Consider the following 26973-nt stretch of genomic DNA (forward strand, 5'->3'; position numbering starts at 1 on the left):
TCTGGTAATACCCGGTTTTAAAGATTACTCAATTTAGTGTGGCCAGGCCAAAAACGCCGGAGTTGAAATAGGTTGTAAATCATTGGCCAATTCACAGTTCTTCTGTGATAAATGGTCAACTGTACTATTCATAAGAACACACATGCACACACATACACACACACACTCCTATTAACCGGAAATGATCCATGTATATTTTAGCCATATAGTCTGTTGAGTTCCCTTATTTTAAAATTGTCTTTGTGATGGCTTTATGTTTCTTTATTGCCTGCCTCTTAGTAAGCTAGGCTTCATAATAGTCTACACTTTGCATATTTTTATTAGTTTCATCTTACTCCTTTTAAATGAAAAGTTTTCTAACTCAATTTGTATTTATTGCTTTATAGGCCAGTGCTTATTTTCTTTTCATCACCTTAATAGAATCGTGTAAACTATTTAAATTCTATATAGTTTTATTTGCTGTTTAAAAACTGATATAATACACCTCTTTTAGGTAAAGGTTAAGAAATTATTTAGCTGGTTATGAACACTGACCAGTGTGGGAGTTGAGGTATAACGGTTATTACCCATTATTACTTTAAGTGCTTTTTTTTTTTTTTTAATTATCTAAATTATTCATGGCTCTCAGCCTGGGTTGCTTTTAAACAACCCCACGTCAGGTCAACTGAATCCAAATCTCCACAGCTATTATACAAAAACCAAACCAAACCAAAACACCTCCCTAGGTGATTCCAATGTGTAGCCAGGATTGAGAATATTGATTTACTCCAGAGTTTGAAATCTGGACCGAAATGAGGTGATGTGAATGTCCTCTTTCCTGCAACTATTATCACCAATAAATCTGGGGTGTGAATTGAGAATTTAAAATTAAAGTCAGTCAAAATCTGAAAATCTGAAAATTTAAAAAAAAAAAAAAAAAAAAAAGAAAATCTGAAAATTTTACACTCTTACCAGGTAGGATCACATTTCTAAATCTGAATTTAGATTTTTAAAAATCCCCAAGATCACTCCTAGAGTTGTCGAGAAAGTTAGATATGCACAAAACAAACACACATATGTATATGTGTATGAGTGTGTATTTTTATTTTCCATCTAGTAGTGGGTCCTTGCCAACTATTCGCTTTAATAGCACAGGAATAGTTCCCACTGTAGTTCATTACACCGTTAGGATCCTCGTTTAATGCCTCATAAGCAGAAGTAACAGCAGAAAAAAATAAAATAAAATAAAAAAGAAGTAACAGCAGAAGTAATAGTAAGTTATAGCAGTAACAGTTAATATCACTTTGCATCTAAGGACAAATTATCTTTATTCTTTCATCAAACAAACAAAAAATACTTAATCCAATGTTTCCTTTTATTTCCTGCCCTATTAGGACATTTTGACTAAACTTAGCACTTGAGAGAAGTAATTAGGCCAGTGCCTATTTCAGAAAAACAATGGGTGTAGATTCATGAAATCAAATCTACTAGAAAGTAAGCCAATTAAAAGAGAAAACTAAAACAATTAAAAGCGGTGGAAAGAAAAGTGCCACCAGCAGAAGAATATCTTAATTACTGCTCCCGAGTGCTAAGTTTAGTGAGATCCTTGATAATAAATGATTATAACAGATATGAGTGGGAATTCTTCTTGACTCCTGTCACTCCACAGCTCTCCATGTGAATGGGATGAACTGACTGGCCGTGCCGGGGGGCACCTTCCTCAAAGTTTAATTCCATCCTACTCAAAGAAGAAAGCATTTCCAAAGACAGGAGATTCTGTTTTTCCATCAAGAGTATTGAGCAGCTAGAAATTCCAAGTAAGTTCTTGAGGTCCACTTGGAGACCTTAACAGAGTGAAGCATCCGTATAACAGGAAAGGAAACACATGGTTGTAGGTGACCTGATTAAGAGAATCACGAAATCCACAGCAGGTGAGAGTTGCAGAGGTCTGTAGAAGTCATCAGTTTCGACACCCCCATTTTACAAAAGACAAAAGAGACTTGGATGGGGCTGTCTCCGCCCTCACGTTGGTCACCAGTAGCACTGTGGCGAGAATCCAGCCTGGATAACTCATACGACAACTAGCACAGGGCCTGGCTTATGGGGCGAAATACACGAATGTTATTTTCAATCCCTTGTCCTGCCCCAGTGACCTTGCTATGTGGCGAGAGAACCAATCAGTGGAAATACATTAATGCCGTTGTCTTGGGACGGGCCTGTGTGACTACAGCTCAGTGGATGTTTAGACATTAGTATCAAAAGGAAAGTATGCCCAAATGAGTGATTAGTCACCCTGCAGTCTTGACCTGAATAGCAAATTAGGCTCCGGGCAGGGATTAAGACGCTGACACCTGTGCCCTCCAGGCCCTCAATTGTGCTGATTGCTGTTCACTTGCGGCCCCCCCCCCCCCCCCCCCCCCCCGCCGTGGCAATGGGCTCCATCGTGAAAGGGAAACTATTCATAAAAGCGTCCTTCCAAATGGCGGCCCAATGGCAAGGATGGGAAAGGGCCTGGATTCTCGCCCCTTCGATAATTCTGACAAAGTGTAGTTGAAAGCTGCTTGTGTCTAACGGCTGTTACAATCAGTCAGCAGGCAATCCTCTGAGTGTCTTGGCCTGGAGATACATTCTCACATCCCAGCTTTCTGGTGAAAGAGGCTAAGATGATCTTTAAAAGCACAGAAAAAAAGAAAGCAACCAGTTTTTAAAAATGTCAGTGAAACATAATCGCTTAGAACAACAATAACAACAACAACAACAAACGAATAACCACGTGACAAAATAATATGAAAAAAAGAAAAAGAAACAGATGTATTGGGGTGAAAAGTTTTCTGTTGGTTTTGGCTCAAGTCCCGAGTGAATTTTTCTCGGCTGATCTTCCCTTTCTAGTCACTCAAAAAGTTTCTTGCCATAAAACTGTTTGGAAAGGTTCTGGTTAATGAGAAGGGTAAAGAAGCCCAAATTACACATCAAAACCATATCAAAGGCTGAAATAAGAGGCACTCATTTGATCATTCAAAGTTGGAGCAAAAAAGAAAAAAGGTGATTTTTAGCAAAGTATGCTGTTGTTCTAAAATTTGAGAAATTGGCAAGAGAACAAGGAGCCAAGAAAGGAATATCGTTAGTTTTCTGTGCACTCTCTAAGGAAACCATCTAAAACCTTCCGTTTCCACCTGTGGCGCTTGCAGGAGAAGTTGGGGGTGAGGGTGGGATGGCGGGGGGCATCCGGGCGGCTGGGCACAGGTGCTGGGGTCAGAGTGGGGAGGTGGGCCTCCCAGTATGGGTCTGCTAGCCCCTCTCCCTCTGCTCCTCCCCATGCTAGCATGGTCTCTCTCACTCCAAAACGAATAAATAAATAAATACGAAGAAGAAGAAGAAGAAGAAGAAGAAGAAGAAGAAGAAGAAGAAGAAGAAGAAGAAGAAGAAGAAGAAGGAGAAGAAAAAGAAGAAGAAGAAGAAGAAAGACAAATACGAGACGGACGGCGTAAGCGACAGGCTGCCGTACGGTACGGCAAAAGCAGAAGCAAAGGAGGCTAAGCCGGCCTGCATCGGCAGCCGCTAGTATGTGAGCTCACTTCCGCTCCTCCTCACTTCACTCTCCTTCTTTGATCGTCGGCGGCGATGCTACGCCTCCTCGCACCGCCTCGCCTGCCATCCTCATCCGCCCCTCCCCTCCGTTCTTAGTCGTCCCTTCTTCGTACGGCGTCTCCTGCACTCCGTCTGTCTCCCCCTCGCCTTCTCCTCCACCCGCCCGCCTCCTCCTCTTCTTCGGACGCCGCGTCCGCCTCCACCGTTCTCCCTCCCTTCGTCCCCTGTTCCGTCTTGTCTTCACGTCCTGCCTTGCCTGCCTCCCATTCTCTTCCGTCATCCGCCGTCTGCGCCTCCCTCCTCCTCCGCTGCCCGGCATCCTGCCGTCGTCGTCGTCCTCTCCGGCCTCCCGCCGCGCCGGCCCCCCGCCGTTCTTCTTCGGCTCCGCCGCCTCCGCACGTACCTACTCCTCTCTCCCCTCCTCCTCGCCTCCCTTTCTCCTTCCTCTCCTCTCCGTCTTCTCCTTCCTCCGTCGCCTTCCTCCCGTTCTCACGGGAGCCGCAGAAAAATAAGCAAGACGCACAGAAGAAGCGAAGAGCAAAGGACGAGCTAGGAGAGGAGTTCCCTGTTGGCCGCACGGCTGGTGCTGGGTGTCAGGAGAGCAGGGCAGCCACGCGGGCTGGTGCGTTGGGGGTAAAGGTGACACCAGCCCCCCTGGACTGAACAAAGAAACGAGCCCGGGGCACCCCGAGTCCTGGTGTCCTCCTGTGTGGACGGGACCAGCGACACCCCGTCCTAGGGCCCCAGCGTTAAGCGACCCCTGTGAGACGCGCTCAGAAGACGGCACCTAAATATGTGTAAGTGCTCGAGGGTTGCGGCTCCTGGGGCGCTGGGTGGCTCCATGGGTTACACATCTGGACTGGATGTTGGCTCAGGTCATGACCTCGGGGTCGCGGGACGAAGTCCCAGGTCGGCCCCTGCCAGGCGTGGTGCCTGCTTGGCCCCCCTGTCGCCCTGTCCCCCACCCCCCAGCCCCTCTCTCTAAGATGAAGCTGCGACTGTTGGGTACAGCTAGTTACAGAGGCACCTAAGGCCGCTCACAGACACTTCCCACGTCATCATTTTAGCAGATTTTTGAAACATAAGCAGAAGGGGGGCATCCTGCCTGCACCCGCGACGCCCCCCGGCCCGGGAAACTCGGCCCTGCTAAATGTGCACACAATCAACCTGATTCAAGCTCCCCTGTGTTTTGTCATTTCTATGAAGATGGGGTTTTTTTTTAATTTTTTTTTTGCTCACTGAATTCTTCTTATATATCTGTGTTAAGAGCTACCACTTAAATAAATAAAAAAAGATTTTATCTATTTATTCATGAGAGACACAGAGGGAGGCAGAGACCCAGGCAGAGGGAGAAGCAGGCTCCATGAGGGGAGCCTGACGTGGGATTCGATCCCGGGACCCCGGGGTCACGCCCTGGGCTGAAGGCAGGTGCTAAATCACTGAGCCACCCGAGCTGCCCCAAAGCTACCACTTTCTACCTTCACAATCCCCTTGGATGATGTCTGTCCCCAACACCAGACTGTGAACTCCTGGAATGAGCTCCCCAGTCCCATTCGTCTTAGCCTCCCGCACGGAACTAAGGCACGCGGGTGACGGCATAGACCTCAATGAGTACAATGCCTTTCTTTAAAGTTTTCTGGATACTAGAATTTCTAGATTCTGTTCCCTCCTATCCCTCTTGTCCTGACCTGTCCTCGGAGTCTCTCTCACTCTCCCATGGGCCAATATTCATTGCCTTTAGAATCTTCTAACAATCTTGACAGGAGGTGTAACCACTCCACTTTTATTTATTTATTTTTTAAAGATTTTATTTATTTATTTATTTGTGACAGGCAGAGAGATGCAGAGACACAGGCAGAGGGAGAAGCAGGCTCCATGCAGGGAGCCCAATGTGGGACTCGATCCCGGGACCCCAGAATCACACCTTGGGCTGAAGACGGTGCTAAACCATTGGGCCACCGGGGCTGCCCACCACTCCACTTTTAAAGAGAAAATTGTGGGACGCCCCGGGGGGGAGGGTCTGTGGTGGAGCATCTGCCTTGGGCCTAGGATGTGACCCCAGGGTCCCAGGATCGAGTCCCACATCCGGTCCCTGCAGGGAGCCTGCTTCTCCCTCTGCCTGTGTCTCTGCCTCTCTCTCTGGGTCTCTCAGGAATAAATAAACAAAATATATATATATAAAAAAAAGAAACTTCCCCACATTAAACTTTGTTAAATCACGAAAATATGTTCATGTAGGAGGAATTGTATTTTCAAATGTTTAAATTCCTTTTTAAAAAGTCTACAATTGCAGGGCTCGCGGCTGGCTCGGAGGGCATGAGACTCTTAATCTGGGAATTGTGAGTTTGGGGCCCAGGCCAGGGGTAGAGAAACGCTTTCCCGAGGTCTAGGGTGGAGCTCCTTGTGAACTTGCAGGGCACGTGAAGGACAGCACGCAAGGCTGAGAGCTCCTAAGGGACGTCCTACCTGCTGACACGTGGAGGAACGGGTCAGGCCACTCTCCACTGACTCTGACTCGGACACGCATTTAAGTTCGATGTGCCCGTACCCTTGATGAAAGCCAGCCGTGCCCCTCCTGACCCCGGATGTCCCCCTCGACCTGGGCGGCGCGGCTCGTGGGCAGAGGCCCCCCTGCTGGTTGGGACTCACCGCGAAGCATCTTCTGGTGACGTTTCAAGACTTGGGGAGCTCGCTTGACTCTGGGCCTGGAAGATCACGTGAGGCCAACCTTTGGAAAAGCAGCGTAGCCATCCTGCTCGTGTCAAGAACTTGAGAACGGCTCGTGCGCCTGGATCCAGTCTTCCTTCCGGGATTCTAAGCTGAAGCAAACCACCTGAAATTGCCATTTGGAGGCCTCCCGGTACCCCGAACCTCCTGTTCAAAGCTCTTGATTCTGGCCTCAACCACTTCCTCTGACAGCTCTTCTCATCGCAGAAAATGGCAACTCCAATTGGCCAGTTGCTCTGGCTTCCACCTGTAGAGTCCTTCTGAAATCTTTTTTTTTTTTTTCATACCACGTTTATTTTATTTTTTTATTTCTATTTTTTTATGATGTATTTATTTGAGGGGGGCAGGTGCAGAGGGAGAGAGAGAGAGAAGATCCCAAGCGGACTGCCCAGCGAATGCACAGCCCGAAGCGGGGCTCCATCCCGTGCCCCCAGATGGTGACCTGAGCTGAAATCAAGAGTCAGGCGCTGAATCGCCCGAGCCGCCCAGACGCCGCGTCATTCTGCATTTCAAATGCACTAGAGAATATTGTTTATTCCATCTGCAAAATATATTGGGGATCCGATCACTTCTCCCCTTGTTCACCGTCCTCAGCTTGCTGAATTACGGCCCTAGCTCCCGCTTGTTCTCCGTGCTTCTTTGCCTGCGCCGATCCAGCCAGGATAGACCCGTCACGTTATGCCACGTCCCTGCTCAGAACCCGCCAGAGGCTCTTCCCCCCACTCAGCATAGAACCCAAGGTGTCCTTGGCTCGGACTCCGAGGCTCCGTAGGACGGGCTGCCCGGCTGTCTGGCCTCCCCTGTTTCTCTGTGTCCTGCTCCTCTCCAACCTCCCGTGGTTTCCTTGCTCTCCTTTGAGCCCATGAAGTACAACTGCGCCTCGAGGCCTGGTGTTCATGCCTCCCTCCTCCTGGCACAACCACGGGTCCCTTCCTGCGACGGTTGTGCTCAGAGATCACGGTGTCAGAGCTGCTGAGCCTGATGTGAAATAACACCTTATAGGAAATAGCTCAGCCTGTTTTGACTCTGGCATTTTCTTCCTCGCACTTGTCATTACCTAATTACCTATAATCTAAATTTTATTTTTTTGATATTTTATTTATTTGAGAGAGAGCCCAAGCCAGAGAGAGAGTGAGCGAGTGCGCAAGGAGGAGAAGGGCAGAGGGAGAGGGAGTCACGGACCCCCGCCGAGCAGGGAGCCTGATGACTCCAGGACCCTGGGGTCACAACCTGACCTGGGCCGAAGGCAGGTGCTGAACTGCCCGAGCCCCCCAGGTGCCCCATAATCTACAACTTAACAGAATGGGTTTCTTCCAGCACAGAGCGTGAACTCCGCGAGAGCAGCAGCCTCACCTGTCTTCCTCCCTGGCGGGCGGCCAGCTCAGCGGGTCAGGTGATGCCCTGGAGAGGAGGGCGTCGTTAGCATGAAGCTGAAGTGGGTTTCCCAACCACTGCCCCCCACCACGTGGACTTTTGATTTTTTATTGAAAATTAGGTTCCAGCTTCTCTGCAATAGCAGCTACTGGAAAACAAGACCTCACAGACAGGTTACCATCCCCCCTTTTTTTCCTTTTGAACTGCGTAAGAGCAAACTGCAGACAGACCACGGCCTCGCTGCTCCTCGGTCCTCGGAGGGCGCGTCCTCCCGCGGAGACCGTCTTCTCACAGCCACAACGCGCGTGTCCAAGTCAGGTCATCGGCACCGGGAGGCACTACCACCCAATCCACTGAATGCATTCGACTTTTGCCAATTCCTTTCTATTCATTATTTTCTTATTTATCAGGAGTAGTTTATTATTCGCAGGAGCTAATCTAGGATCATTTGTTGCGTTTAGTTGTCCTGTCTCTCAAGTCTCTTTCGATTGGGATTGATTAGTTCGTCTGTCTTTCTGTGTCTCCGGAGCTTAAGAGTTCTTCTACATGTTCCAGCCTGTGCTCCTGCAGGCTGCCTCTCACCCTGGGTCCACCCCGCGTGCCCCCATGTCCAGATTCAGGCCAGGCGCCCCGTGGCGACAAATGACGCTGCGCTCTTGCCTCGAGGCACAGGACGTGGTTCGCTGCACCTGCTGCTGATGCTCCCCTCGTTCATCTGGCCCAGGGGCGTCCTCCAGCGTTCTCTCCGAGAAGCTCACCGTTCCCTCCTTGGAATCAAGAAGTAATCTCCAGGAGGTGCTTCAGGACCAGGCTAGTGTCTGCGGTACTGGCCACCCGCCTTAGCACCCGCAGAGGACTCCTGAGTGACTCAATCGCGCTGCTGAATCGGGACTATTTTTATTGATCTTATTCGTTTGAATTCTGCGATAAGGGGAGCTGTCCCTTCTCCTCCATTTATCCATTCTATCATTATTTATTTATTCATTTATATTAGCACAGATTCGTGGATTCCCGTTTTATCCAACAGGTTGTAATAAGTTACTATCATTATTTATTTTGACACTCAGATTGTTCCAGATTCAGCCGCTGGGAGCTCCATCCAGCTGGCTCAAGGTCCTTTGGGCATGTTGTCCATCGTGCTGTGAGCACTGCCGCATAAGAGGTTCCGGGCTTACTGGGGTTTTCCCAGCCCGCACCCTGGTTCCTTTCACTGGAAGATGGTACTTAGAAACCAAGGCCTTCTGGCCACTTGAGGGATCCATTGCCTCTAGCCTCTGAATGAAAAGATTTATGGTATATATGTGATTTCACACCCATTTCTAAACTAATCCAACATCTCAGGTTCTTCAGAACTCTCTTTCTTTCCATATTTGTACATTTTTTCCAACACTAAGAAACACGGCTCCCATTCCCTTCAGTATTTTACTTATTTGCCTAATGTCCCTGTAATTAATCTACTTCCCAGCTGAGATGCTGCTCCTTGACCCTGTTGCTTCGTTAGCTTCCTACTTTTCTAAGAGAAAAAAAGGATAAGCAGTAGTCATGTATTCTTTTCTTTCCAAATATTTGATTTACTTGAGAGAGAGAGAGAGAGAGAGAGCGCGCGCATGAGTGGAGGTAGGGGCAGAGGGAGAGGGACAAGCAGACTCCCTGTGGAGCAGGGAGCCCAACGCTGGATCCCAGGACCCCGGGATCATGACCCGAGCTGAAGGTCGCTGCTTAACCAGGGGCCCTGGCAGTCATGCATTCTTAAGGACAAAGATTCCCCAAGTGTTGTGGCTGGAGAAAAAGGGCTAAGAGACAGAGAGGTTTGGGGAACCACCTTGGTTTGCCAAGGCATCTGTACAGAGCCCAGCTGGGGGTTTTCAGCCAATGGACTCTTCCCTCAGATCTCTGGTGGCTCGGGGACCAGCAGCCAGGCAGGCTCCGCGGCTGCCTCCCTGTACCACTAGGTACTATATAAAAAGCACCGTCCCGATTGCCTAGAAGCCTATTTTCTAAAATAAGTAAGTCAGGAAAACAACATAAAACCAGCACATCAAAAACCATAGAGACCAACTCTCCTAAGTAGTTCTTCTTGCGCCTGCTTCTAATTCGGGTAAAGCGGAGGCTCCTTGTTCTCCCCCCAACAGCCACCAGCTGTTTGTGCGGCTGCTGGAAAAAGAGAAGCTGTGCTGGGTGGGTGGGTGGGGGAGGCTGTGGGTGACAGAAAGCTGTAAACATACTAAGATCTTAGGGAAATGTGGCCTTTTGTCTTCAGCACTGAGTCCCAGGTCCTCTGAAAGAATGCCAGGTGAGAGTGATTAAGAACCGTCCCACGAGTTCTCTCCGAGCCCTTCCATGGCACTTCTCTCAAGCCCAGGAATCCGTTGGTGTGGAGGGCAGCAGCGTCTAAGCATTTAAGTGGTTAAGGGGCTGTGTCGGCTTGGAGAAGGTTGGAGAAGGCCGTTCTGCGGGCGCTGCACTACCGGTCTCCAACCCGGGAACACCCTATAGAGGGAAACGCAGAGAAACCTCACTTGCCTGTTGACACCACCAGGCTTGACAACCCGAATAAACGCAGTGAGAAAACAGCTCACTCGGTTTCTTTTCTTATAGAGAAAACATCCGTTCTAGAAGGAAACAAACATCACATGTCTGCTTCCAAGCCTCTTGGAGTGCCAGGACCCAATACCCGAAAGCAGTGGCCCCCAGCCCAGCATGGGCAGCAACCCCCCCCCGCCCCGGACCGTGCTGTGGCTCAGGTGCAGTGGATCATACTCCCGTGGCCGGGCCAGCAGCTGGAGTGCCCCCCACCCCGCGTGCTGCTGGGACCCCCTCCTGGATGGGCCGTCGCTGCCCTGGGCACTGCAGGTGCGCTCGGGAAGGCCCTGGGGCCGCTGGCCGCGGCCTGAATCCCGCGTCCTGCAGTCGGAGCTCAGCCCCGACCCTTCGGGTACGCTGGGGAAGGCCCTGGAGCCACTGGCCGCGACCTGAGCCCTCGTCCTGCAGTTGGAGCTCAGCGCCGAACCTCCGGGTGCGCTCAGGGAGGCCCTGGAGCCAGCGGCCGCGTCCTGGCGCCAGCCCTCGTCCTGCAGTCGGAGCTCAGCGCCGAACCTCCGGGTGCGCTCAGGGAGGCCCTGGAGCCACGGGCCGCGGCCTGGGCCCCGCGTCCTGCAGTCGGAGCTCAGCGCGTCCCTCCCGCCCGGGGGAGGCTGCGCCCGCCACGCGCGCCCTCGGCTCCATCTGAGGCGCTGGGAGTCGCCCGCGCGCCCAGGTCGGGCCGCTTCCCCTCCCGCCCGCACCTGGTGCACGCAGAGGTGAGTCGGGACCCGGGACCCGGCAGAGGTCGCTGCCGCCCCGCAGGAGAGCCCGGGGGAGCGCGGCGAGCGGCGCCCAGGATCCTCGACATCACTCCAGGCTCCTCCTTGCGCGCACACATCGCACACACACACACACACACGCTCACACACACGGACACGCACGGACCTCGCGCTCCTCTCGGTCCGCTCCCTCCGCCTGCCCCGGCCCCGGCCGCCTCCCCAAGTGCGTCCCGGCGCGGCCGCCCGGCGACGGCAGGCGAGGGGCCCACGGCGCGCGGCCGCGGCGGGACCCGCTCCCCGAGCGCCCGGCGGCCGGGACCCCCGCGCGGCACCGGCCTGGGGGCGGCCGCCCGCTCCCGGAGCCCCCGCCAGCCCGCGGGAGCCGCGCCCGGGAGCCCGCCCGCCGGCCGCTCGCCTCCTCCGCGGTTCCCCGCGCGCCCCCCGCCCGCGCGCCCCCGGCTCCGGGGCAGCTCGGCTCGGCTCAGCCCGGGCTGACCCGCGCTCGCAACCCGGGAGCGCGAGGAGGAGGAGGGGGAGGAGGGGGAGGAGCAGCAGGAGGAGGACCAGGGGGAGGAGCATCGGGGGAGGGGCGGGGAGGAGCGCCGGGGGGAGGGGCAGGAGGGGGAGGGGCGGGGCGGAGGACGCGAGCCGCGGGCCGGTCGGCGGCGGGGCGCGGAGGCCGGGCGGGCGGGCGGGCGGGGGCGCGGCGCGCGACCATGGCCCGGTCGCTGGTGCAGGCGTGCCGCAGCCTGGCCCTCTCAACATGGCTGCTTTCCTTTTGTTTCGTGCATCTGCTGTGCCTGGACTTCACGGTGGCCGAGAAGGAGGAGTGGTACACCGCCTTCGTGAACATCACCTACGCCGAGCCCGCGCCCGACCCGGCGTCGGGGCCGGGGCCGGGGCCGGGGGCGGGGGCGGGGGCGGGGGCGGGGTCCGGGGCGGCGGGCGGCGGCGGCCCCGAGCTGCGCAGCGAGCGCTCCGAGTGCGGGCGCTACGGGGAGCACTCGCCCAAGCAGGACGCCCGCGGCCAGGTGGTCATGGCCAGCGCCGCGCACGACCGCCTGGCCTGCGACCCCGGCACCAGGTTCGCCGCCCCGGGCCGCGGCCGCAGCTGGATAGCCCTCATCCCCAAGGGCAACTGCACGTACCGGGACAAGATCCGCAACGCCTTCCTGCAGAACGCCTCGGCCGTGGTCATCTTCAACGTGGGCTCCGGCACCAACGACACCGTCACCATGTCCCACGCAGGTAGGCGCCCGGCGGAGCGCGGCCCACGCGGGGAGCGGAGGGGACGAGGGGCGCGCGCGGGGCCCCCCAAGTCCGCGCGGGACACGCGTCTCGGTGCCCTGGACCCGTTAGGTGCCGCTGCTCCGCGTTCCTGGGGGCGGGGGTCCCGGAGCGGAGAGGGCTGCTGGGGGGGATGGAGGAGAGAGGGGTGCTGGGGCGGATGGAGGAGAGAGGGGTGCTGGGGAGACGGAGGAGAGAGGGCTGCTTGGGGGACGGAGCGGAGAGGGGTGCTGGGGGGGATGGAGCGGAGAGGGGTGCTGGGGGGACGGAGCGGAGAGGGCTGCTGGGGGGGATGGAGGAGAGAGGGGTGCTGGGGCGGATGGAGGAGAGAGGGGTGCTGGGGGGACGGAGGAGAGAGGGCTGCTGGGGGGGACGGAGCGGAGAGGGGTGCTGGGGGGGATGGAGGAGAGAGGGGTGCTGGGGGGGATGGAGGAGAGAGGGGTGCTGGGGAGACGGAGGAGAGAGGGCTGCTTGGGGGACGGAGCGGAGAGGGGTGCTGGGGGGGATGGAGCGGAGAGGGGTGCTGGGGGGACGGAGCGGAGAGGGCTGCTGGGGGGACGGAGCGGAGAGGGGTGCTGGGGGGGATGGAGGAGAGAGGTGCTGGGGGGGATGGAGCGGAGAGGGGTGCTGGGGGGACGGAGCGGAGAGGGCTGCTGGGGGGGACGGAGCAGAGAGGGCTGCTGGGGTGGGGACGGAGCAGAGAGGGGTGCTGAGGGAGATGGAAGAGAGGGGTGCTGGGGGGGGACGGAGCTGGGAGAGCTGCTGGGGGGGATGGAGCGGAGAGAGCTGCTGGGGGTTCCGGAGCAGAGAGGGCTGCTGGGGGTCCCGGAGCAGAGAGGGCTGCTGGGGGGGACGGAGCAGAAAGGGGTGCTGAGGGGGATGGAGGAGAGAGGGGTGCTGGGGGGATGGAGGAGAGGGGATGCTGGGGGGGACAGAGCAGGGAGAGCTGCTGGGGGAGGATGGAGCGGAGAGAGCTGCTGGGGGTCCCGGAGCAGAGAGGGCTGCTGGGGGGGACCGAGCCGAGAGGGCTGCTGGGGGGACGGAGCCGAGAGGGATGCTGGGGGGACGAAGCAGAGAGGGATGCTGGGGGGACAGAGCAGAGAGGGCTGCTGGGGGGGACAGAGCAGAGAGGGCTGCTGAGGGGGGGTCCCGGAGCAGAGGGCTGCTGGGGGGTCCCGGAGCGGAGGGGGCTGCTGGGCTCAGGGGGGGTTGCGCCGACCCGTCCTGGAGGGTCCAGGAGGTGCAGTCGGGGGGCGGGGTCCGGGCTCGCGCGCGGTCCGAGCTGCTGAGCCGCGCGCACCTGCCTGGAGCCGGAGGCGGTGCACCTGCGTGTGCCGGGGTCGCGCTCCCCGCTGGCAGCCCCGGGCAGGGCGGCGCACAGGGTTACCGGCCGTGTCGCCCCCTGCCCCCCCGCCCCGCGCCCCGGGTCAGCCCGCAGCCCTGCGGGGACGAGCGGAGCCGGCTGCGGGGTGGGCGCCCTGACCGGGGGTGGTCGGAGTCCTGGGCTCCGTGTCGCTGGCGGAGGCGGGCCTGAGGGCAGGATGGCACCTACCCGCAGCCAAGAGGAGCGCGGTGCCCCTAAAGTCATGCCCACTTGGACATTGTGGGGGGAGCCTCTTGCTGATTGGGGCATCATGAAGTATGCAGAGGCCTTCTGTGTGGAGAGAATGGGGCGATTTCAGGGGAGAAAGAATAAGGGTGTTATTATTATTATTATTATTATTATTATTATTATTATTATTATTATTTGAATGCTTGAAGGGTGTCAGGGCTAGAGTACATTACTGCCCGAGACTCCTATTTATTCAGCCATAGGCCTCACATGCCACTGCTTCCCGGATAAGAACCAAAAAACAAAAGTGCTCCGCCGGCTTGTCAGCATAAGCAGCTACTTTTAGCAGCAGACTGGCCTCCTTGTGATGTGCCCTCCTGCCCCAGAGGGGTTCCTGGGTGGAGGTGCGGCACCCGCCAGGGGGGCAGGGGGACAAATGACAGATGCGTTTTCTAACTGGAGTTGCCTAATCAAAAGTGTCACTGTCTTTAAAAGCTAGGTTGTAATACACAGTTATGCTCCTGAAAGGGAACACCAAGCGTAGGCTGTGTTGTTGTGGGGGGGTGCGTTCTTGGGGCCAAGTTGTCCTTCTGAGAGCTGTATCACCTGTTAATGAAGGATACAAGGCAGAGGCCTCTGCAAGGAAATTGTCAACCTTAAGAGAAACAGGCGGAGTGGGGAAAGCTCCGGGCTTTGCATGCACAGGCCAGAATAACACAGCCCCTTAATTAATGAAAAGGAGAGGCAGTTCGCGTAGAAAAGCTATGATACAGCTTTTAGGAGCGCTTGTTCTATTTTCTTGAACTTAACAGTTTTGTGCTGGAAAAGATTGTACCCCAAGGTTGAGTCATAGGAACACCCCTTAAACTTTGTTATTCGAGGATTTGGAGGACAATGGGAGAGCACTTTAGGTCATGGGAAGTATCTTTAGATAAACACTTAATATCTAAACTTTGACTTGAGGGGTCTTGAAAGAGGTTCTTTCCGTTCTGTAAATACCAAGCGGATTGTTAGCTCATTTGCAGGATCCCTTAAATGTTTCTCTGCGCATATGCATGAAATGTTAGACTTGGCTTCTCTGAACAGAAAGGGGCATCGTTTGTTCCTGTCGAAAAAGGTTCTCCGGAACTGCCAACACGTGGGGTCAATTAATGGCTTGCCTGTTCTTAAAGAAGGCAGGAGGCTGGTTTTCCATACAGATGATGCTTAAGACACAGTGGGAGTAAAGGGTTTGGTGATAGTCTGAAAGTTACAGGCTAAAAAACGTAAATGGAATTTTCTATTATTATTCTCTTTCCAAAAGTGTGTTAACACTGTATCTGCTAGGGGCCATGAAGCCTCCACAGTATGTATGACATATCATAGTGACATATGGCCATGTTACGGGACGCTGCGTTCACTTTAGTCGGGGACTGCACTGATTTCTGCTGAAGTCTCATTGTAAGGAGACACATGACCGGGTGGGCTGGCAAACGCTTCACTTTACTCTTAAATATTTCTCCTGAATATTTTTTTAAAGATTTTATTTGTTCATGAGAGACAGAGAGAGAGAGAGAGAGAGAGAGGCAGAGACACAGGCAGAGGGAGAAGCAGGCTCCATGCAGGGAGCCCAGCCCGACGTGGGACTCGATCCCAGAACCCCGGGGTCACGGCCTAGGCTAAAGGTGGCGCTAAACCGCTGAGCCCCCTGGGCTGCCCACTCCTGATTTTTAAACACTGAGGTCCCAGCGCTGGTCCGCCTGTCTGTGTGTTACCCTCAGCTCCAGAACTTGAAGGTTCTACTTTTTCTAGTTAAATTTGAGTCCTATTTCTAGATTCATCTTAGGAAATGGTGTCCGTTTCAGATGCAAATCCTTATTCTTATTTTGTGAAGGTGGTGTGCAATACACCAGAGGATCCTTACATTTGTAAACTTTTAAATTTGGAGTCTCCAAAAAGCTAACTGACATCAACCTTTGCGTGTTTTTCTTGTTCGTTCTTAAATCTCACCTCTCCTCTAAATCCTTTTTTTTTTTGGAACTGAAACAGATAGCTTTCGGGTGAGAAGGTCAGAATTTAGCGATGCAACCCGTCCTGTAATATCTCTGCGTTTTGGGTGACGTGACCCCGATACACCCCCTGCCTTGAAATTAAGTTAAATAGAAAATGATTCCCCTTCCCTTTTCCGTATGGACTTTGTGATTCCTTTTTTCTTGAATGATTTTGGGTTTCTGCCACTTGTGCAATGATGATTTCTCATTCACAAAGACATGGATATAATAAATAAATAAATAAATAAATAAATAAATAGGTTCAATAAATAAATAAATAAATAACTAGGTTCGATAAATAAATAAACAGATTCAACAATAAAATAAAATAAAATAAAATAAAATAAAATAAAACAAAGACACGGATTCTCCTGGAGTTCACTAGTAGTTTTTCTTTGTAGCTAGTTTTAAAAAATCTAAAAGCTACGACTGCTTTACTGAGAGAGAATCTGTGTTTACAGCTCACACGTTTAAAGTATGCAGTTTCATGGCCTTTGCCATACTGAGAGTTGTACAACCTCACCTCTAAGCGCCCAAGGAAACCCTGTGTGCATTAGCAGTGACTACTTATCCCTCCCCAGCCCCCTAGGCCTAGGCAGTGACTAATCTGCTTTCTGCATGTTTACCTATTTTGGACATTTCATTTACAGATGGTCCCCAAGTTACGATGGTTTGACTCTATGGTGATGTCAAAGTGATATACATTAGGTAGAAACTGTACTTGGGATTTTGATTTTTTTTTTTAAATTTTTTCCTGGGCTACCAATATGCAGCTTGAGACTCCACAATGCCCGGCAGGGGCAGCCAGCTGAGGGTCCCAGCCACTCCACCAGGAAGATACACAAGCCATATGCTTACAACCATTCTGTACCCATATAATCATTCTGCATTTTTTTTCGTTGCAGGGCAGCATTCAGTAAATTACATGAGATACTCAGCGCATTACTATAAAATAGGCTTTGTGTTGATTTTGCCCAACTGTAGACTTCAGAGTTCTGAATGTGTTTAAGGAAGGCTAGTCTGAGTTATGGTGTTCATAGGTTAGGTATGTTAAGTGCATTTTCTTTTCTTTTTTTTTTAATATTTTATTTATTTATTCGTGAGAGACACACAGAGAGAGGCAGAGACCCAGGCAGAGGGAGAAGGAGACTCCATGCAGGGAGCCCTATGCGGGACTCGATCCCAGGACCCCGGGGTCACACCCTGGGCTGAGGGCAGGCGCTAAACCGCCAAGCCACCCAGGGATCCCCTAAATGCATTTTTAACTTGTGGGTTTATTGGAATGTAAGGCCATGGTAAATCGAGGACAATCTGTAGGTGAATTCATGTAATATGTGCTTGTGTGTGACTGGCTTTTTTCACTTATAAGGTTTTCAAGGTCTGTCCGTGCTACGGCATGTATCAGTACCACGTTCCTTTCTGTTGCAAATACGCTATTGTACATATATGCCATGCTTCATTTATTCCCCAATTAATGGGCCTCTAGGAAAATCCCACTTTTTTTGTTAATGAATAATGCTGTCATCATGAACGTTCACGTTTAGGCTGCAGGGAGATGCAGACTAAAGCTACAATGAAGACACCCTCCTTCAACAACCACGTCGGCCAAAGTTTGGCCAAGATCATACCCTGGGCTGAAGGCAGACGCTCAACCACTGAGCCCCCCAGGCACCTCTCTCAAATCTTTGTTTTTTTAAAAAGTGGAATTTCTGGTTCCTATTGTAACCTTTGGAGGAAGTGCTAGTCCTTGTCCAAGGCACCTACATCACTTCACACTCGCGCCAGCCCTGTACGGGGGTTCCATTTCTCCAGGTCCTCATCAAGGCTTGTTACATTTTTTTAGATTTTGTGAGAGAGCGTGAGCAGGGGAAGGGCAGAGGGAGAGAGAGCCGCAGCCTCCTCGCTGAGCAGGGAGCCGGACGCAGGACTCGATCCTAGGACCCCGGGGTCATGACCTGAGCCGAAGGCAGACGCCTAGCCCACTGAGCCACCCAGGCCGTCACTTGCTCTGGTTTTGACTTTGGCCATCCTGGCTGTGGAAGGGGGGCGTCTTCACTGTGGCTTTAGCCTGCAGCTCCCTGCCAACAGTTACTCTCACATACTCTTGATTCCTTTTTCTGGTTTTCGCTTTGTTCCTTTTCTCCTTGCCAGCTGTCGCTTGTCCTTCCTGGACTTTGAGCCCATGTACTTGTACTTGTTGTCCTACAGAAGAGAGAAAGATTAATGGAGAAAAATCTTCCAATTATGAAAGCCAAGGCCCACGGGCTGAGGTTTTCCCCGGCCCCTGTGCGGGTCGAGGGGGGCGAGGGGAGGCGCCTTTGGGGGCCTGCACCGGCCGCTGGCTGAGTTACCGTGGAGCCCAGCGCTGCAGGGGCGGGTGCGGGCCAGGGACAGCTCGGGTCCCCTGGCGGTGCAGGTGCCGCCCCTAGGCCCGGAGGTGGATGGAGCCTGCTGTCGACTGGTCGCCGTCGAAGGAGCGACACGCTTGTCTCCTTCCTTAGAAGAGGGCTCGCTGTGGCCCACTGCGTGCACTCTGGACGGCGGCGCAGCAGGCCTCGCAGCACCTGGGCCCCGGCCGTCCAGGCGAGGGAAGCCGCGGCCCACAGGATCGGCCCAGGGCCCAGGGCCCGGCCTTGTATTTCAGGACTTGCCCGCGGCCCGAGGAGAAACCCGGAGGCCTCTTGGCGCCCCCTGCTCTGGCGGGTGCTAAGCCTTTACCCTACGGGTTGTGCTGCCTTGGGGGCCGCAAGCTCGATTCCTAGTCTACCGTTGCCTTGACCTCGAGGAAGGAACTGGCTGCTATAACGGATTCTTTTTCCGGGACTCCCCTGATTTTCGAGGACATGTGTGGCTTTGTTCTGCATCTCCCTTTAGTGGGTGCGTGGCGTGCTCTTCTTTCGCACATTGCAGTTGTGTCTCTGGGAAGGGGTGACATTGGCCACCTAATGCCTACCCCGGGTCCGGCGTGACGTAAACACCTTGTGTGTATTAGCTCACTTAGCTCTCAGGATGGCCCTCAGGTGGGTAGTAGCATTACCCCTCTTCCACGGGCCAAGGAGCTGAGCCCTAGCCTGGGGAGGTGCCCTGCGGGTGGCAGGTGACGGAGCCAGCCTTGCAGACCTCCGTGGAGCGTCGCCCAAGTCTGTGCCCGTAACTACTGTCCATAAGGATATGGACGACTTGAACTTTCTTTCAACTGTAAAAACTAGATGTGGACTGCCATGACTTAATGGACACAGGAAGTGAGCTAAAAGCTGATCCTTGGTTCAGAACGTGTCAGCAAGCCCATAGGCTGAATGCACTGCTGCCTCGCAGGCACCATTTTTTGCAGCGGGAGCGTTGGGACCTTGTGCTGAGGGCCCTCCTCCTCCAGGCGTGCCTCTCATGACCCGGCTCTAGGTCACTCACTTCTTCTACTCTGGATCTCCGTTTTCTCTCTCTAAACGGTCTGGATTAGTCGATCCCTGTGTGAGCTCCATCACTTATTCCTCGTGCATTCAAAAATCAAGATATCGCTACTAAAATTCAGGTTTTTTTGGCTTTTCTTCATGACAAAAGCTGACAGCAGGGGCAATGGGTGGCCGGAGCAGAGCAGTGGCTAGCTGTCCCTATGGGCAACGTGCTCCCTGGTTGGCCCACGTCTCCATCGCTTCTAGCCTGGCTCCTGGCCTGTGCCCCTCATGCACGCCGGTGTCTCAACCCCAAGGCCAGAGTATGTGTGGCCCCAGCTTTATGGAGTCAACAAACCAGGGTCAGTGAGGAGAAGCTCTGGAAAGCAGAGCTGTTGAGCGAAGGGAAACGTTCACAAGGATGGAACCGTGTGCGGGGAGAGGTGGCGGCCGAAGCCTTCTCTTGTGCTCAGGTTGAAACCAAGCAGGCCTGTTGTAGAATTGCTGACGGCACGGGGCTCTGCTGGGTCACGCCTCACGGGCCTTCCGAAGCCTGAGCACCCAGACTTTTTCTCATTTGGATATCTAAGAAACCTTTAAGAGCCTCAGTTTCCCCCTTAGCTTTTCTCTATGTGTCTTAAGAGAAAAATGTCATTTATGCTGTTCCTTAGTCTTCCAGGCCGAACGGTCTCACTCTCTGCACTTAGCGTTTATGCACTTATTTATTTGGCACTAAAGGGCTTCGTCACCTGTGTCTCCAATGGCAGACAGACATCCAATAGCCAGGAATTCCAGACTCTGTTATTAATAGCCATAATTCAGTGTCAGTGTTAGATAACATTCTTGGCAGTGAAACTTAATATGGCCTGGGCCTTTCAAGAAACCGTCTACTTGTTTACTCGGTTCGGGTCATAGAAATCATATCTGGGGGATTTGGAAGGAATCCTACCGTCTACCTTCCAGTCTTCAGTAAGAAATCCATCCTCCTCTCTCCTGAGGGCTCTGTCCTTAAAACTCCCCAGGCTTCTCAAAAAGGAAGGAATTTTATGACCACGGAATCTGGAAAGATTTAGAAGGAACCTAGGACTTTTTAACTCCTTCTCCTTTTTTTTTTTTTTTTTTTATAAAGGAGCAAATGTGTTTCTGATGAAACATTAATTTGTCTAGAAACCAGCCTCTATTTGTGAAAAGGAGTATAACCATTATTGTTGCATTTCTAGACATAAAACCTAGTCGATAAAGAATTTAACATATTAACAGCCCCTGGGAGCCCTCAGTTTATCCCTAGAAAGATGCTCCATCTCACAGACCCTAGAGACTCTCTTCACTTCAGGTGCATGAAGCGATGCTGGAATTGCGTGTATTTGATCATGGAAATTGAGAGACGGTGAATTTGAGTTAAAATGGAACTCAAATTCTATTCGGATTATCTCTGCTCTTGAGGATTTTGTGGGTGATATAAAACCCGGAGGAAAAAAGCTGCCTCGTGCTGTGCGATTGTTCTTTTCAAAGCTGCAATTATGGTGGTTTTGTTCCAAGGCAACCTTGCCTATAGGTGTAACGTGACCTTTTATTTTAAACTCTGGAGGATTAACCCCTCGGCAGTTTAACCTAAAGTAAGCTAATAAGTGTGCGTGACAGATTGACATCAAACTATTAATGATTGTGTTTCTACTTCTTTTTTCTATAAGAAGGAAAAGGTTTAATTTCCTTTACTTCAAAAGCATTGGTAAGAAATTGGTTTCTGTATCTTAATTTTTTTGTCTGTCCCATAATATATAAGTGGTATTTATTTTTCATTTTTTAGATTTTTAAAAAAGATTTTTAATGTATTTATTCATGAGAGACACAGAGAGAGGCAGAGGCACAGGCAGAGGGAGAAGCAGGCTCCACGGGACTCGATCCCAGGACCCCGGGGTCACACCCTGGGCCCGAGGCAGGCGCTCAATTGCTGAGCCCCCCAGGTGTCCCTATGAGTGGTATTTAGAAACACTTTTTTAGTAGCAATAAGCATTACTTGTCATCAAAGTGAAGCTTATGCATTAGATTGTTAGCCTTTTTTATATGAAATCTGTGTTCGCACATTTAGTAATAGAGGTTAAAGATTAGAAATAATTTTGCATTAAACGTATGGCTCATTCATGTCCTTTCCAGGCAAAGATATACAATGAGTATGTATTTTTTTTTTTTAATTCTTATTTGACAGACAGAGAGCATGAGAGAGAGATCACAAGCAGGAGGGAGGGGTAGAGGGAGAAGCAGACTCTCCACTGAGTAGCAGCCCCGACATGGGGGGGCTCCATCCCAGGACTCCAGGATCATGACCTGGGGCCAAAGGTAGCCGCCTAACTGGCTGAGCCACCCAGGTGCCCCAGTTGGTACATGTTTGAGGTTAAAGTCCAGGAAATATTTCATTTTTTTTAAACCAGTTCAACCTGCTGTCTTTCTATCATCGATGGCTTTTTCCATAGTCCACTAAAGCACTATTGAAAAGGCAAAGATGTGAGATTTTTTCCAAGTGTTGATCAGCACAAATGCCTTTTTTTCCTCAAATTTGTCTCTTTTCTGGTCTCCACCTTCTGCAGAAGCTATCTGTCAGGCCACTCTGTAGCTGTGAACCGACTAACCCTCCATCAGGAATGTAATTTCAAATGACCCAAAGAATCGTGGAATGGGAAAGATGTTTTCCCCTTTATTTACCAGAAAGCTGCTGGAAATGATCTTCCTCCCAGATACCCACAGGCCTGGCTGCCTGTGTCAGGTCCCTTCTCTAAAGTGACCTCACCACTAAGGCACTCCCTGGCTCCTCTCTTTAAAATAGCAGCCTCCCTCCCCCACTCGCCACCCCCAGCACTCCCCACCCCTCTCCCTGCTTCACTTACTTCTGCTCAACATGCTTTACTGTCTGTCTCCTCCCCCCGAAATATAAGAGCTTTAAGAAACGGGGCTTTAGACGTTTTTTTATTCATCGTAAAGTTCCCAGAGCCTAGAAGGGTCCCTGGTGCATGCAAGGTGCTCCGTGAATACTGTGAAGAGCTGTTCAAAAATAAATAAATAAATAAATAAATAAAATAAAAATTAAAAATTAAAAAAAAAGCTGTTCAATCACCTGGAGATTGGAAAGATGGACCACGTTAATATGTTAGTTTCTAGTGTCCTGAAAAACCATTCTATGACGCTAAAATTTTTCTTAGCTTTTTTTTTTTCTTAGCTTTTGACTTATGTCAGTGGAGTCAAGGAGATTCTAATTAGCGTCTTGCACTAAAATGTTTATTCCTCACGTAGAATGTGGCAGGAAGTTAAGTGCCTGGTTCGTGTCCTTGGTCTACAGGGAAAAAGACATGAGCAGAGGGTATTAAAAACAAGTTGTAACAAATACAGTCCTGTACGTGTGTTTATTGTCCTGCTGCTTTAGGGAAAAAATATATATATATATGTATATTTTTTTAAATGAGAGACATATGCCTTACAGAAAAACTTGAAAATATTGGAACATTTAAAAAGAGGGAAGATAATAAAAACCATCTAGTACCCAACCACCCAACCCTTTTTTTTCATTATGTGGATACATATTTACTTTTACCACATTGGGAATATATTGCATATGTTTCATAGCTTTTTTTAAATTTAAGGGTACATTTTGAAATTTCTTTGTTTCCGTGGCATTTCTGCGATGACCCCACTTTCCCCCTGCATAAACCGTGCTGCTGTAGACGTCCTTATGTCCCTAAAAATGGGTGCATATCCGTGATGACTTTCTTAGACCGAGTTCTTGGATATGGGACTGGTTAGCCGGAGGTTCTTCGTGGGTAGCTGTAGAGCAGGGCTTTTGGTAACCCCCTGACGCAGCCTCGGAGGCAGGCTCACCCACTGGTACGGCTCCACTGAAGGGGGAAGAACATCTGTCAGCTGTTGGTGCTGCTGCGGGATCCTAGCAAAGCTTCTCTGGGTGACTTTGCTCCAAGCTCGACCCCTTTGGCATCTGGGACAAGCCCCAGAAAGTGGAGAAGCAGAAGAAATGAAGCCTGGGTAATAGGATCACCCAGCATTGCAATTGGGGGAGCTCCCTCGGTTCCCTGAGCTTCATCTGAGCCTCGAGCATGTTCAGTGCACCTTGAACCGTGTGTTTGGAAACGGGGTCCGGTTGTGGCTCTGCCTCACGTTGGCTTTACCGTTGGCAAGTGGCTTCACCCCTCTGGGCCTCATTTTCTCGCGTTTGAAAGTGATGAGCAGGAGGCTCCTGGAGGGGGACTCGGTTTAGAACGGCGGTGTCCATGCGGGCTGCACGGGAGAGGCACCTGGGGGGGTTAAAGACCACAGACGCCTGGGTTCTGGTGTAACCTGAGGGCTGAGGCCTGTCCAGAGGAGCCTGATGTGCAGCCAGGGTTGGCCACCAGCACCCTGCGCAAGTGCAAAGCCCTCCTCGAGTTCTTAGGTCCCGTAGTTCTTAATAATTTAAAGAAATGCTGATTTTTTTTTTCCTCCGATAAGATCCGAACTCTACATAAGAACTTTGTGGAGTTCAGGATTATAATGAGAACTGTGAGGGTGTGTGCAGTGAGCGTTGTTGCAAGATGCGAATTAGTGACTCACTAATAACCACCAGATTTTCGAGACCGGCGAGGACGCGGACAGATGGCAAACACAGCGGGGACAGGAGAGCACCCAAACCTCTGCAACAGTCTTAAAAGAACACAATACCGAGTCCGAAGGGATTAGACATCTTCACCAAGTTGGGTGAAATCTCACTGCGGGGCTGAGTGGCCATCATCTTGATTGCGGGCCTCTGGCGCCAGTATTTTTGCGGACTCCGAAGTGTCCCATTTGGCACATCACGGTTGTCAGTAGCTACTTAGGGAAGCAGCATACCGTGAGGGCGGGAGAGGGTTCTGGTCCGGGATCGGCCTGGGTCTGACCCTGAGGTCACTCGCCCAGGGAGGCCTGCACTGTGGCACCGTGGCCATGGCGACAGACAGGCCAAGTCGTCTGCTGGGTGAGAGTGACGGGAGGCCCTGGGATCTGCGGGGCCAGAGGAGCTGCCAGGGGCCCGGCGTCCCGCAGGGAGGGCGGGCAGAGGCTGGGGCAGCAGGGCCGAGGGGTGGCGGGCCACCAGGGGCGCCGGCCGTCACTGTGTCACTGTCCAGGGCAATCGGAGCACGGGCCGTGGTGTCACCACCTGCGTCCCGGCCTCTGAGCCTGCCCCGCGGCCTGGTCCCCGACAGCAGGCAGAGGAGGCTCCGGCCCCAGCTGACACCCCGCGCTCACATCCTCGGGGCCTGCACAGCCCGCCCGGAGCCGGGCCAGGGTGCTCGGTCCCCCAGGGCTGGCCCCGCGTGGCCCGCGTCCCCTCCGTCCCCTTCCCCTCCTGCCATCCTCACAGGCCGGCTCCTCGGCTGCCACTGGGACGACCTTGGGCGGCAGACCGTGGGCCGCGCTGCATCTCTCGGCTTCTGGGGTGACGGGCGGTGACTCCTGACCAGGAACGTCCGCTGGGCGTTTGCCTGTTTCCCCCTTATTTAACCAACTTTTTTTTATTTTAAGATTTTATGTATTTATTCATGAGAGACACACAGAGAGAGGCAGAGACACAGGCCGAGGGAGAAGCAGGCTCCATGCAGGGAGCCCGACGCAGGACTTGATCCCGGGACCCCGGGGTCACGGCCTGGGCTGAAGGCGGCGCTCAACCGCTGGGCCACCCGAGCTGCCCTTGTTTTGTGTGTTTTATCTGCTACTCGTTCTCTCCGCCTTTATTCCCCCTTCTGTTCCTTCATAGTGTTTACCACCATTTGAAATTGTTATATTATTTCATTGATTTACTGGACCGCTGTCACCTTCCTTAGGGAGTGTGAGCTCCACAGGGACAGGGTTCTGGGCTTAACTGCTGTACTCCTGGAGCCTGGCACATAGGGGCCTCCGGTCGGTATGTGGAAGACACAGGCCGATAAGGGAAAGGTGGGATGTACACCCCCGATCGTTGCCAGGTGCACTGCTCACTTAAGGGACAAAGTAATGGCTCTTATTACATATACAGGATTTGCCTTATGCTGAAGGTAAGCCTTAATTTGAGTGATTAAAAGCTTCACTTCTTTTTTTTTTTTTGTAAGATTTTATTTATTTACTTGAGAGAGAGGGAGCAGGAGTGGGGGTGGGGGGAGAGGGAGAAGCAGGCCCCGCTGAGCAGGGAGCTGGACCCGGAGCTCCATCCCTGGTCCCCGGAACCGTGGCCCGAGCCAAAGGCAGGTGCTTACCCAATGGAGCCCCCCAGGTGCCCCTAAAAACTTTGTTTCTTATCCTGCCCACAGCAGGGCCTGTGCTAAGGGAATCCACGCAGGGTCTGATCTGAGCTTGACCCCTGTTGAGATGCCTCCTTCCAGGGCACCCGGAACCATTCTTTCTCTATTCATTACTCTCAGCAACTGGAAAAGGCTTTTTTCTTCTGGCTTCCTCTCAGGAATGTTGGGAGGTCTGGAGCAGGAAGCCAGTCATCATTTTCCGAGATCTCCTACAATCCTGCCATGTGTCTGAGGAAACCTAGATGCTCCTCCCCGGTACCTACAAACCAGTGCCTCTCGGTTCTGAGGCGCTTTGCTTTGGAGGTCTCCAAGGGGGCTTTTTACAGATAATGGAACAGAAATGGCCTTTGGAGTCATCCGTTATGAAATACAGCAAGAAATCGGAAAGAAGTAGCTGCGCGGAGCTGCCCAGTGTGTCTACTGGGAGGTGGGCATCTGGTAGACCTGAGACTTCCAGGGAACCTGAGTGTTCCCGCAGGGAAGTGCTGGAGGTTGGGCTCGCCCCGTGTGGTTTAGGAACCTGTCCCTCTGTGTCCACACGACTTCATTCCAGAAGAATCTAAAGCTAATGGGGCAGGAAGATGTCAGGATCCTTCCCAATGAAGGAAATAGCAAGTGACAAATGATCAGCGAGCTATGCCAAATTGGAACCTTTGGGACAATGAGAGAAACCTGAAGTTTTCTCTGAAGTCTGAATAAGAGGAATTCATTAAATAGCTGTTGGTTGCAGCATTGATGCTTGCTCTAGAATGAATTTAATCTCCCACGTATTTGCATGCCTTTACGCTTTAGCTCCTAAGAACTGTGTGCATAGAGTTTGGAGCAATTAGGTGATACTATTCCTGTCAATTTAATAGTTTATTTTTACAGAAGACGTATATACTGTATCATTTTTTGGTTCTTCTTTCCTTTATAAATGCATTTATTATATGCAATGGATTCCGTTTTATTGAGGTTAATTCTCTTCTGCTGGACTGTGAGCTTTGTGAGTAAAGGTGCTTTAGGCCCCCAGCCCCTGGCCCTGGCAACTAACCCAGGTTTCTTGAATGATTCCCCACCTGTGGCAATATTAGTTAATCTGGTAAATCATAACTATCTTGATGCATTCACCTGGTGGGAGGTACCTGGCCCTTATACCAAGCATTTAAGGGAAATAGCATCTTACGAGGCTCACTTTGCAAAGAGTAAACCTGCACAGGAGAGGTAAGTGTCCCTCTCATGGGGTCATGCTCGGAAAATACCTGAAGGGATGCTTTATTACATGGAGTCCAAGTCCTGTAGATTAAAAAGTCTTCAGTATCTTTCATCCTGTTGACCTTTGCAACCATCTTGAAAAACCATTCACCTAATTAAAACTTGATTCTTTTAAATTAGAAAGTCTTACTCTCTTTGGTAAAAGGAACGACTCTTGTGATTTGGTTTCCTGCTGTCAGTAACTAATCAACGTGCTCC

General features: G+C 52.0%; 1 protein-coding gene and 1 long non-coding RNA gene across 4 annotated transcripts in view; one reads left to right on the plus strand and one right to left on the minus strand.

Annotated features, from left to right (window-relative positions):
* Window positions 1-2418: 2418 nt before the first annotated feature.
* Window positions 2419-12310, minus strand: LOC119864426. Of its 2 annotated transcripts, none has more exons than XR_005373860.1 (3): window positions 12119-12310; window positions 9894-10280; window positions 2419-2647 (listed from the first exon to the last, which is right to left on the minus strand). It is a non-coding gene; the product is annotated as an uncharacterized LOC119864426 (long non-coding RNA). The 2 variants fall into 2 exon arrangements; XR_005373861.1 differs by lacking the exon at window positions 12119-12310 and adding an exon at window positions 10953-11075.
* The window catches only part of RNF150 (ring finger protein 150), a 241742-nt gene continuing 226443 nt past the window's right edge, over window positions 11675-26973 (plus strand). For both annotated transcript variants that reach the window (XR_005373859.1, XM_038564569.1), the window contains exon 1: window positions 11675-12218. Coding sequence is in view for 1 of the 2 variants with exons in the window: in XM_038564569.1 (XP_038420497.1) it covers window positions 11687-12218 (532 nt within the window). In the remaining variant the exon portion in view is untranslated. The remainder of the gene's footprint in view (window positions 12219-26973) is intronic.

The sequence above is a fragment of the Canis lupus genome, chromosome 19, assembly GCF_011100685.1.
Source record: "Canis lupus familiaris isolate Mischka breed German Shepherd chromosome 19, alternate assembly UU_Cfam_GSD_1.0, whole genome shotgun sequence".
In the NCBI taxonomy this organism is placed as follows: Eukaryota; Metazoa; Chordata; class Mammalia; order Carnivora; family Canidae; genus Canis; species Canis lupus.